Genomic DNA, 13,483 nt, shown 5'->3' with positions numbered 1-13,483 from the left:
ATCGCAGAACAGTTTCATTTGAACTTGTACTTCTAACTTTAGTTCTTCAAGAACTCTCTTAAGCCAAAGTAGTTCACATACCCCATTTGCCATAGCCCTCAGTTCAGCTTCAGCACTACTTCTTGCCACAACATTTTGTTTTTTGCTTCTCCAAGTGACCAAGTTTCCCCAAAAGAAAGTACAATATCCTGAAGTTGACCTTCTATCCACCGTTGATCCTGCCCAATCAGCATCTGTAAAACACTCTATGCTCTTTTGACTACACTTTTTGAACAATAAACCTTTTCCAGGAGTACTCTTCAAGTATCTCAAGATCTTGTAGACCGCCTCCAAATGCTCCTCATAAGGTGAGTGCATGAATTGACTCACCATGCTCACAGCAAATCCAATATCGGGTCGTGTGTGAGAAAGATAGATTAATTTTCCTACAAGTCTTTGATATTTCCCTAACTCCACTGGAGTTCCTTCAGTCACATTTCCCAATTTCAAGTTCGGGTCTATAGGAGTATCACTGGCTCTGCAGCCGGTCATCCCAGTTTCTTCAAGTAAGTCTAGGATATACTTCATCTGTGAAACATAAATTCCTTTTCTCGATCTGGCAACTTCCATTCCCAGGAAATAACGCAAAGGACCCAATTCCTTGACCTCAAATTCTGATGCAAGGCATTTCTTTAGTCTGGTTATTTCAATGTCATCATTTCCTGTTAAGATTATGTCATCGACATACACGATCAGAATTGCCACCTTTCCATCACTGGTATGCTTCACAAACATCGTGTGATCTGATTGTCCTTGGGTGTAGCCATGTTTCTTGACTGATCTGGAGAATTTTTCAAACCATGCCCGTGGCGACTGTTTTAGTCCATAGAGGGACTTTTTTAACTTGCATATTCTTCCTCCAAATTGATCTTCAAAGCCAGGTGGAGCATCCATATATACTTCCTCTTCCAACTCTCCATTGAGAAAAGCATTTTTTACATCCAACTGGTGCAGCGGCCAATCTAGATTCACAGCGGCAGAGAGTAAAATTCTGATTGTATTCAATTTAGCTACAGGAGCAAAAGTTTCCTGATAATTAATTCCATATGTTTGAGTAAAGCCTTTGGCAACAAGTCTGGCTTTATACCGCTCCAATGACCCATCAGAGTTAAGTTTCACATTGAACACCCATTTACAACCCACTGTTTGCTTTCCTTTCGGTAAAGGCATTAGCTCCCAGGTTGCATTCTTTTTTAACGCTGTCATCTCCTCAAGCACAGCCTCCTTCCAATGTGGAACAGATAGAGCCTCCTGTATAGACTTAGGAACCTCTACACAATGCAACTGAGAGATAAAGCTGGAATAGGATTTAGAGATATTCTGGTAAGACATATGGTTAGACAAAGGATGTTGGGTACATGCTCTAGTACCTTTTCTAAGTGCGATGGGAATATCCAGGGTGACAGGGGGCTCAATAATATTATGAGATAGATCAGAGTTCTTACCTGGATCAGGAGAGACTAAGGCATCAGATTCTTTCCTCGGTTCAGACTCATGGTCGTGTGGAATCATGGGGCCTTCTTTCTTCCTTTGAGGTTGTCTTCTCGCATAGACATAGTCAAACATTTTCCCAGTTTCAGTGTTTTGATGAGTGGACCCTAACTCTGGTGCTGGTGGGTCTAGACTCATGTGTACATCAACAAGGCTAGGACTCATGTGTACATCAACAAGGCTAGGAAACGAATCTTCAAGTAGATTCTCCCCCTGAAGAGGAGTAAAATAGGCTTGTGACTCAAAGAATGTGACATCCATTGTCACCAAGAACTTTTTTGTTCGAGGATCAAAACATTTATATCCTCTCTTTGTAGGGGAGTATCCTACAAAAACACATTTTAGTGCCCTAGGATCCAATTTATCTCGATCATGCAGATGAACAAATGCTACACATCCAAACACCCGAAGCTGTAAATCAGAAGCTAAATGTGACGTGGGAAAGCAATCTTTAAACATTGATAAAGGGGATTTAAAATTGAGGATTCTAGATGGCATTCGATTAATTAAATAGGTAGCAGTAAGAATAGCCTCTCCCCATAAGTACTTGGGTACTCCAGTAGTGAACATGAGAGACCTAGCCACTTCTAGGAGGTGCCTATTTTTCTTTCTGCTATACCATTTTGTTGGGGAGTTCGGACACATGAACTTTGATGAATTATCCCATTTTCATGAAAAAATGCCCCTAGAAGTTGATTAAAGTACTCTTTCCCATTATCACTTCGAAATACTTTGATATTTTTCTGAAATTGTGTTTGAACCATAGTATAAAATATTTTAAAAACTCGTTCAGCTTCTGCCTTTTCAGAGAGTAAGTAAACCCATGTCATTCGTGTATGATCGTCAATAAATGTGAGAAACCATTTTTTTCCAGAAATTGCATGAGTTTTAGATGGTCCCCAAACATCACTATGAACAAGAGAAAAAGGTGTAGATGCTTGATATGATCGTGCTGGAAAAGTGGTACGATGATGTTTGGCATACTGACACACTTCACATTGAAATTCAGAAAAGTTTTTATTCTTAAATAAAGCTGGAAACACATGTTTTAAATATGGCAAGTTTGGATGGCCTAGTCTACGATGTAACAACATGATATTATCAGTACTTGAACTTGGTTCCATGCTAGATTGTTGTGCTTGTCCATGCGAGTCAGACTTCTCAAAGTAGTAAAGTCCCCCTTTCTCCCTAGCACTGCCAATCATCATCCCCGAGTCCGAATCCTGAAATTCACATGAATTTTGAGAAAATTTAGCACAACAATTAAGTTCTCGAGTTAACTGACTAATCGACAATAAATTACAAGACAGATTGGGGACATGAAGAACATTGTGAAGATTCAAGGTTTCGGAAATAGTGATTGACCCTTTTCCAGCTATTGGGGATAAAGAGCCATCGGCTATTCTTATTTTTTTGTTTCCTGCACATGGGGTGTAAGAGAAAAACAGCCCAGATGAACCTGTCATGTGATCAGTAGCCCCGAAATCTATAATCCATGGATTCTCGGATAAAATGCATGTAGAAAAGGCTATATGTTGAAGCATATTACCTTGTTGAGCTAGGGAACTAGAGGGTGGCACTGAGGTGGATTTAGAAAACTGTGTAGATTGGAAAAGTTTATACAATTGGTCTAGCTGTTCCTTACTGAAAGAAGGTGTCCCTGCGGTGGCAGCAACTTCATCCTCGGTTCCAGATTGGTTGGCTCTCGACTCACGACCCTTTGACTTGGGAAATTTTGGCTTCCAATTTGGTGGTTTACCATGCAAATCCCAACAAATTTCCTTTGTATGGTTTGGTTTGCCACAGTATTCGCACCTGATTCCCTCTCCTTTTTGGCCTGGTCGAAGCTGCTGGTTGACAGGGAACCTGCTAGTATTTTTGGACACCAAGGCAGAAACTTCAGTCGCAGGAAAAGTCTTGTCGTTTAACATGACCCTGCGTCTGCCCTCTTCTCTTCTTACTTCAGCAAATACTTCACTAAGTGATGGCAAAGGCTTCTTCCCCAGAATTCTGCCACGAACATCATCTAGTTCTCGATTTAGTCCAGCAAGAAAAACATATACTCGATCGTTCTCCATGCGCTTCTGGTATTTAACGCTGTCATTCTTGCATTCCCAAGTATCTTCATAACACAAATCTAACTCTTGCCATAGAGTTCGCATCTCGTTGTAGTATTCAATCACACTTTTTTCCCCTTGTTTTGAATTCCACAGCCTGGTTTTAAGCTCAAAAATCTGAGAGGAATTCTCCAAATCAGAGTATGTGTCCCTCACGGCTTCCCAGACATCCTTCGCAGTGGGCAAGAATAGATAGGTTTTCCCAATCGGCGGATCCATGGAGTTTATCAGCCACGCAATCACCATGGAATTCTCGGACTTCCATGAATTCCACTTTGGATCTGTTTTCTGCGGTTCTTTTGTATCTCCCGTCAGATATCCCAGCCTTCCTTTACCATCGATAATTAATTTTATGGACTGAGCCCATTCTAGAAAATTTTTTCCATTCAATTTATGAATGGTAAGATGGACCAATGAGTTTTCAAGCCCATTAGGGTTTACTGCATACTGCTCTTGTATTTTTGGGCCCATAACCTGGTTAGCGTCTTCCGAGCCCTTCTCTTCCCCCCTTCCAGACATTTTCGCGTCTTCTCAGGCCTGCAGGTGCTTCGGATTTGATGCCCAGGTGTGATCGCCTCTTCACAAGGTACGCACAACTGTGATTTTTTCCCTAAAAGGATTGTTTCTTCACCAGGTCCACGTTGTCAAAGCCTTACGGCTCTGATACCATGTTGACAGACCATATCAAAGAAACATGAACAAACAAAGAACATTCTATTGACTGTATTATCAATAATTTTTTTCTCTATGAAATAACGTTACAAGGTGCCTCATTATATACACAACAAGCAAGCCTAAATTTAATGACAGAATATTAGCTATCCTAAAATAACTCAACACATAAGGTAAAAATATTTCCTAATAATTCTGTACAAATAATATATTTACTTCCATTTCTCAACAAATTGTTTTTTCATTTGACTTCCCAATATCTCTTGTCCAGGCAAGAATGAACTAATCCCATCTCGTGTCTGATTTTTCACTTTGATTGCAGTTACTGGAAGTAGAAAACATTAATACTGCCTTAAGTATTATAACTGAGCACAATACTCTTAAATAGAGTCTACAAGGAGAACCTAAAAAGGAAACAAATTTGTACATAATTAAAGGACTAATCAAATCCCTAAAATCTGGTCCTATTTAAACTACAGAATCTTCTTTACAATCGACAGTATTCTATTCAACACTCCCCCTCAAGCTGGCTTGTAGATATTTATTATCATCCATGGCTAGCTTGCTCCTTAACACTTCAAACTGCCCTTTGTGTAAACCTTTAGTCAAGATGTCAGCAACTTGTTCCTTGGTAGAGATGTAGGGAATACAAATCATACCACTATCAAGTTTTTCCTTGATAAAGTGTTTGTCAGCTTCAACATGCTTTGTTATATCGTGAAGAACTGGATTGTGTGCGATTGAAATGGCATCCTTGTTATCACAATAGATCTTGATAGGAGTAGAAACAGTCACTTTTAATTCTTCAAGGAGTTTTTTTAACCAAATAACTTCACATATTCCATTGGCTAGAGCTCTGAATTCTGCTTCTGCGTTGTTCCTTGCCACTACGTTTTGTTTCTTACTCCGCCAAGTGACTAAGTTTCTACCAACAAATGTGCAATACCCTTAAGTAGACTGTCTAGCAATGGTGCTACCTGCCCAATCAGCATCAGTATACACTTCCACATTCAACTCATCTTGTTTTTTGAACATAAGTCCTCTGCCCGGTGAATCCTTTAAGTATCTTAAACTTTTGTTTACTGCATCAAAGTGTTTTCGTCCAGGAGAGTGCATGAATGGGCTTACCACACTAACTGCATAAGTTATATCAAGGCGAGTATGAGACAAATAAATTAGTCTTCCTACCAGCCTTTGATATCTCTCTCTATCAACCACATTCTCAAGTTTAGCTTCCTCTACCTTCAGGTTAGCTTCAAGTGGAGTATCAGCTGCTTTACAACCAAGTTGTCCCGTCTTTTTGAGTAGGTCAAGAACATATTTTCGCTGATTCACAAATATTCCTTTTCTTGACCTAGCAAACTCCATTTTGAGAAAGTATTTCAAAGTTCCCAAGTCTTTAACTTCAAAACTTTCAGCAAGTTTCTCCTTTAGCCTTACCAATTCTTCAGGGTCATCAACTGTCAAAATTATATCATCAACATATACAATTAATATAGCAATTTGCCCTTTTTCACTGTGTTTATAGAACATAGTATGGTTTGTCTGACTTTGATAATACCCTTGAGCTTTCATAGCCTTTAAAAAAGGTTCAAACCAGGCCCTCGGTGACTATTTTAAACCATATAGAGACTTTCAGAGTCTACACACTTTGTTCTGACCATGCTTACCCTGAAACCCAGCTGGTAGGCTCATGAACACCTCTTCTTCCAAGTCTCCGTTCATGAAATTTTTTTTTTATGTCCAGCTGGTATAATGGCCAATTCGAATTAACAGCCAATGATAACAACACTCGAATAGAATCTATTTTTGCTACAGGGGCAAAAGTCTACTGATAGTCAATGCCGTAAGTTTGCATAAAGCCCTTTGCCACAAGACTGCTTTACACTCAATATTGAACAACCATGTACATCCAACAGTCCTTTTTCCTTTGGGCAAGACAACGATGTCCCATGTTTTATTTCTTTCAAGTACATTCATTTCTTCCAACAATGCCAATTTCCAATTTTGATCATCTAGTGCTTCCTGAATATTTCTTGAATAAACAAGTGAGATATATTCGAAGTAAAAGCTTTATGATTGGGGCAAAGTTTATCATACGACAGGTAATTGGCAATCGGGTGTCAAGTTCGAGTTATGCATATTTCCTTGGCCAAAAATCTCAACATTCAAGTTACTTTCATGTGAGACAATAGGTATAGGTAGAGAATCTGTGGAGAAGTCTGCCAAAAATTTTGTTTACCATCTCTTCCGCTGAAGAATCTTTTTTTGAAAATAAGGCTGAGCCTCAACGAAAATAACGTGCTTACTCACAAAATATTTTCTTGTTATGGGGTTGAAGACTTGAAGCATTTGAAACCTTTTTTATGCAGAGCATAGCCAACAAAAATACATTTCTCCGCATGAGGATCCAATTTAGACCTAAATCTGCTAGGTAGATGAACAAAGACAGTGCAACCAAATACTTTCAAAGGAAGGTTAGAATAAATAAAAGTGTTTTATTGTTTGAAACATCGTTGTCAAAGTAATAGAGGTCATCTATCAACTTAGCACTGCCAATCATCTTCCCCGAGCTCTGTTCCTGAAATTCACAGTGAGATTCAAAAAAAAATAACAAGGCAGTTAGAGTCCTAGGACAATTTGCTGAATGACAAAAGGTTACAAGAAAGCTTAGGACATGAGGAACGGATTTAAAAATGATAGCATTGGACAGTTGAACTAAACATTTGCCTGCTATGGAGAATTAGAACCATCAGCTATCCTAACCTTTTTAGAACTAGAACAAGGTGAATATGTTTGAAAAAAATGGGAACAATTTGTCATGTGATTAGATGCTCCTGAATCAATTATCCAAGGAGCACCAAGAGATTTGGAACGACAAGTATAAGTTTTTCATCTCTTTTCTGGCGTGCATTTGCCTCTCATGTAACAAGGGCAGAAGTTTCCATATTTACAGCTCCAGTTGAAACTTTCTTTCCAAGCATCACAAATCTGCGACTTTTCTCTCATCGAACTTCAAAAAAAACCTCACCAATTGATGGGGCAGCGGTTGATGTTCAATGATCCTGCCTCGCACTTCATCAAATTCAGCATTTAGTCCAATAGGAATGTGAAAATCCGATTGTCTTCTACCATTTTCTTGCAGTGTTCGCCATCCTCGGGTGGTTTCCACTCATAGTTGCTAAATAAATCAAGATCTTGCCACAAATTTTTTAAGGAATTAAAATATTTTGTGACATTATCTTCACCTAAGCGAATCTGTCCAAGCTTCAGCTTCAGTTCATAGACTTGAGACTGATTTCCCAAATCAGAATACATCTAGTTTACATTGTCCCAAATTCTTTTAGCTGTTTGATAACACATATAATTGACACTGATGTCTTCAGCCATTGAATTGACCAGCCATGTCATGACCATCGAGTTTTCTGCATCCCAAGTGGCGTATGAAGACTCATCGGGCTTTGGTTCCTTTTTTTCTCCAGTCAGGTAGCCGATTTTCCCAATACCTCGGATATACATCATTCCAGATTGGGACCAGCGCAGAAAGTTATCCCCATTCAGTCGAATAGCTGTAATTTGGACTGAGTGCTGGTCAGAGAACGGGACTCGAGTTTCAACAGCTTTTGTTTGGTGCACAGAAGAAGATGAAGACCCAGATTCAGTTTCCGACATGGTGAGCAAAGGCTAGGGCTAAGGGCCAAGGTGCCAAAGGGGAAGGGATGAGACACGCAGGCTGGGCAACGAAGGCAGTGCAGTCACAATCAAAAAACTGCGATTGGGTTGAGCGGCGGAGGCCAAAAAACGAGACAGAGAAGGATGGGCTTTCAAGAATTGGGCCCTTCTTTTTACGTCAGGATCGTTTTTCTCTCTGATGCCAAGTAGAAAACGTTAATACTGCTATAGGGATGTAAATGAGCCGAGCCGAGCCGAGCCGAGCCGAGCCGAGCCGAACAGTATCAGGCTCGGGCTCGGCTTGTTTGACAGAAATAAGGACTCGAGCTCGGCTCAAGCTCGATCCGATCTTTTATCATAAGGCTCGGGCTCGGCTCGTTTAGTATACATAAGAGCTCGAGCTCGGGCTCGGCTCGAGCTGGGCTCGTTTATCATATTAAATGAGCCTGGATCGAGTTCGGCTCGTTTTCAGGCTCATTAAGCAGGCTCGTTAAATAGCTCGTTTTCAGGCTCGTTAGTGAGCTCGTTTTCGGGCTCGTTAGCAGGCTCGTTAAGGAAGCTCAAGCTCGTTAAGCGAGCTCGTTAAGTAGGCTTGTTAGCGAGCTCATTTTCTAGCTTGTCAGACATATAACAGAGCTCGAGTTTGATTTTTTTATTCGATTATAATTTTTCGATCAAATTGACTATAACTTGATTTATAAGCTTACCATGATCCAAAACTTCAACATCCAACACAACCCAATTCGAAAAATCCACCAATTTCATTTATCAAAGTTTTCAATTTTTATGAATTTACAACATTATTACTAACTGCTCAAGTCGTGATATATCTTGAAATCTCCGAATTTATTATATATCAAATTATAGATGCAAATTTCAACCACAATCCTTCGACTGCTTTCAACCTGTACAAGATCAATGTGCACTATCCTAAGCTATATAGTATTTTAAAATATTTTTAAAAACCACCACACTATTATTTTTTATAATGAGATATAATCATTACTTATGATACGATCTGTCCGTATATAAAATATTTTATTTAATGATATTATATAAATTTATTAAAATTTTGTGCATATATACATATATTGAGTTAACAAGTTATATCTCAACAAATTTAATTTAGATAATTTCATAACTTCTTTTAACTAAAATTTTTAATATCATTCATCTATCACATATAGTTCTAATTCTCGTAAGACATTTTAAATAAAATTGTTATTTCAGTTCTTTAAAAGTGTATTGATTGAATTGTCATTCATTAGTAATATTGCATATATAAATATTTTATTTATTGTGTTTTTAAGAGAAAAATATTAATACAATAGTTTTAAAGGTAAAATAAAAATATAAATTGTGGATACATCCTATATATTGTAAATTCATCTTTATTTCAACAAAGTATTATGTTCTAATCATGTCATTTGAATTAATATTAATATTTTTATTTGTCCACTCAAACTCAATAAAGCCATATAAATTAAATGAACATATTCGTGAGCCTCCGAAACGAGCCAAGCCCAAGCTGGAGCTCGCGAGTCTCCTAAACGAGCCGAGCTCGAGCCCATACTAGCAAGCCTCCTAAACAAGCCAAGCCCGAGCTCGGGCTCCCGAGCCTATTAACAAACTTGTTCGCGAGCTCACGAGCCGAACATCCTTAAGCTCAAGCTCGGCTCGTGAAAATTGTCGAGCTTAAAATCAAGCTCGGGATCGGCTCGATAAGCTTACCGAACGATATTTTTACCGAGCCGAGCTCCGTATAGCTCGCGAACTGTTCGGTTCGTTTTCATCCCTAATACTGCCTTAAGTATAACTGAGTACAAAACTCTTAAATAGAGTCTGTACATAATTAAAGGACCAATCAAATCCCTAAAATCAGGAATCTCTAAAATCTGGTCTTATTTAAACTACAAAATCATCTATACAATCGACAATATTATATTCAACACTGGATTATAACATAATAACAGGCAATACCTATCAACATTTTCTACAACTTCGTTCACATTTAACTTTAAATATATTGTAATGCCTACTGATCAATGTTGGATTGGTTTCTAGATGAGCCAATAGGGCAACTTCAACAGTTGCATGACATCAATAGTAAAGATACTAACCTCCGGGTTTCTTGAAACCCAATACATGTCTCCATCAAAATCACCGGTCGCCATTTCATAAGCTGCTGACCTCCAGCCTTTGGTTGAGAAGAATATGCCATACTTAGCATTACCAACAATCTCTTCCAATCCATTCAAATATATGGCCCTCATAACATGAACATCTCCAAAATGCAATCCAGGATTCCGGTAAACTAATACCTTCCCCGAAACTTGACCATGGTGGCTGCACGTTAAACTACAACTGATCAGCGCGACATAATATGTCACATTTACGCTTCTAAAGTTTTATTATGCTTTGGTACATATATAATATGCAGGGGGCAAAGAGGGTTCTGTTGATCATGCTGAACTCTTGCAGTGACACGTGGGACATCTGATTGACTGGGTAACAGGTGAAGGAATTAAAGTACTTCTACTTTGCAAAAGTGCAAACAAGGTACAAGATAGTTCTTGCCAAGGCACCACTATCTGTTCTCAAAAAAGAAAGAAAACATGTCTTGCAGCATGAGTAAAACATAGTAATAGAACTTTGATGGAAATGCATTAATATATTATTAGACACTACAGTAACTGTGGCATTCATGAGACAAATTTTGTCAAACAAGTTTTATAACACAATTAGTGTATACACGCACAGGATAACACAAACTTCATCATAGTTTAATATTCCCGTTGGATCAGCCGTTCCCATTAGGTAAAAGGTTTCGCTGATTGGTAGTTTTCCGGCCTTTAATTTAGACTTCTCACTTTTCTCCAGATTCCATAAACAGTGTTGGAGATACGACTCATTGAGGGGTATCCCCGATGAAATCATTCTCTGTGCTAGAAAACCATACTGGAGACCATCATTATTGGCAGCAACTGCAAGATCAAACAAACTTGTAAGAGTAAATACAGTTACAATCATGATTGAACATAAGCAGCAGTGTATTGCAAAATGAAAAAGTATGATCAGATAAACTGAAATGGGCTCAAAATAGTTGCTGAATAAATTACAGTAACTCAATCATACAATTTACTGAGTAAGTCAAGGGATATGATGGAACATTAACAAATAGGACAAACGCGGTAACATAGCAGCTGAAATATTACCTCTCAGAGCTGTACTCTTATTTGTATAGACATTTTGAGAGTCTTCCAATGCATTAGTAAGCAAACTCAGAAAGAATTCTGGTGGAACACTCCCATAGGTTAACAGAGCAATCAAATTTTTTGATAGAGTAGTTCTGCCAGGCTTACGACTGAAAATTATGATACCAAGGATCAGCAAATATCAGTCAAAGGAAAATAAAAACAAATCATGCACAGCACTTAAATTCTTACTAATCTAGAACTGTTGTCTGCCAGTTACACACCCATCTCCTAGCTAAAATTGTGTCTAGCTCATGGAAAATACAGTAACAGAAATCAATAAAAGAAAAGTGTAACAGTAATTCAAATGTGACGATAGTTGTTTTATGTGACGATGATGATCAGATGTGGTAACTGAGTTATCACAAAATTACTTTGGCAGATACACTTTGTACGCATCTTTGTTGATATGAATCTGACAGATACAAGACGACAGGATTGTTGGAAAAAGGAAATGCACAAATAAATACATGCATCAAGAAGTTGATAAAATAATAACTGTAGTAGTGCAAAAAACGCAAGCAAGAAAACTATTTACATCGTAACCTATCATTCTAATGCAGTATTGATACTTAACAAGGAAATTAAAGCTAAACTAAAAGAAACAAATGTATTATTCAAGGTACGGATACCTAAAATCGACAATCTCTAACGAGTTGAAAGTTTCTTCCTTTGTAAATGTGCAATCTCTCTCAACCTTAATCATCGAAGGTCTGATATGAATTGTTCCCCGTTCAAGCTACAGATGCCAGGTGTTTAGAAACAAATGAATTGCCATGGTAAACAAAAAGAAAAAGCTAAAAGCTCTGGCCACCAAAAACAAAATGTCAGGAATTAGCAGAAAAAATTAAGTGATGAATTTCACAGGATAGAAAATTGAATCAAATCACTTTCATCCATAAACCAACTACTGGCCTATGTCCAAGGACTCAGAAAATGCAATTGTCTCGGCTATATAATATATATGTCTTTTTACACTGCACTGCATTTTAAGAAAACTTATATTTTTTACTATAGACACACATGGTGCAGATACGGAAAAGCTGGAGACAAGGATCCATTTTCTGATGTTTTACTGTTACTTTCAGGTTAATTTGAATATCAAAAAACCAAAAGCATTAACTATGCGAACATTTTTTTAACTTCGTCAACAAGCAAGCAAAAAGACAAGGACCTGATGAAAAACAGAATAATCATTCTACAACCTTAAAGTTCGTATGAGTTCAGACTGGGAAAATTTTATTGAACAATTAATGGAAGGTTTCTTTGGAAAATTTATTCTAATCTATTGCTATATACAATACAAGAACATCATATACTAACTATATGGAGTCATGGTGTAATTTTGGATTTACCTAAAACACCCTCCATCTTATCAAACTAATTACATGGTTTAACATGGAAGGCCCGTAATTTATAAAGTCTATTAAAGAAGGCCCAAAATGTAAATGAGGGAGAGAGAGTAGAGACGGTTATGCATGGTTATAGGGAGGGGGTGGGTGGGGGGGAGTGGAATGATGGGGAAAACCAACGAGAATTTTCATAGCTTTGCTAAGGCAAGAAGCATCTTCCTTCTTGAGTAAGAGTTCTTTGCATTTAATTTATATATTTCAGCATATATAAAAACAAAAACTACCTTATCTAAATAGAAAACATGTCGTGTTGATCCATTTCTTTGTTAGATCTTTGCGTGAGTTGCTTCAGGTTGCAACAATTGCTTTGAACCGCCAGATTGAGGAGGAGGGTATGGCAGCCACTTGATGAGATGCAAAGTTCTAAACGCAAGAGAAATTGGTGCTGCCCCAAGAAGAAAAGAATCAAGAGTGGAAACAGAAGATGGAAGGAAGGATGAGCTCAATTGCGAGCGCCGTTGAGGCTATGGCTGAGTTGATGAAAGGAAATAGTCAAAAGGAAAAAGAGGAGGAAGCTGCAGGTGAGCTGGGGATAAAGGGAAAAAAATGGAGAAGAAGAGTGTGGTGGGAGAACGAGTTTGACAAGGGAGGAATTGAGAAGAATATGGAGCATAACTCCGGGTTTGATGATATGCGGCATACATTGAGGAGACTAGACAAACCAGGGTTTAATGGTGTGGATCCCATGGGGTGGATTGTGAAGGCAGAACAATGCTTTGAGATCAACACTACACCCAAATACAACTGAGTCCTCATAGCTCACATCTGTATTGAAGGGGTTGGAGCAGCCTGGTTTATGTGCCTAAAGTCAGGGATTCCCAATTTA

The 13,483-nt window shown here is 38.3% G+C and overlaps 1 protein-coding gene across 2 annotated transcripts in view; it reads right to left on the bottom strand.

The window, feature by feature from the left end:
* Window positions 1-13,483, bottom strand: part of LOC140892443 (probable RNA-dependent RNA polymerase 5) — a 61,718-nt gene that overhangs the window by 14,816 nt on the left and 33,419 nt on the right. For both annotated transcript variants that reach the window (XM_073301319.1, XM_073301318.1), the window contains exons 11-14: window positions 11,878-11,984; window positions 11,207-11,355; window positions 10,750-10,975; window positions 10,112-10,337 (exon numbers count right to left, since the gene is read on the bottom strand). In XM_073301319.1, the coding sequence (XP_073157420.1) occupies window positions 10,112-10,337; window positions 10,750-10,975; window positions 11,207-11,355; window positions 11,878-11,984 (708 nt within the window). The remainder of the gene's footprint in view (window positions 1-10,111; window positions 10,338-10,749; window positions 10,976-11,206; window positions 11,356-11,877; window positions 11,985-13,483) is intronic.

Source organism: Henckelia pumila, chromosome 3, assembly GCF_033568475.1.
Source record: "Henckelia pumila isolate YLH828 chromosome 3, ASM3356847v2, whole genome shotgun sequence".
In the NCBI taxonomy this organism is placed as follows: Eukaryota; Viridiplantae; Streptophyta; class Magnoliopsida; order Lamiales; family Gesneriaceae; genus Henckelia; species Henckelia pumila.
The sequence above is the reverse complement of the archived record's forward strand: the minus strand, read 5'-3'. Positions and strand labels throughout refer to the sequence as shown.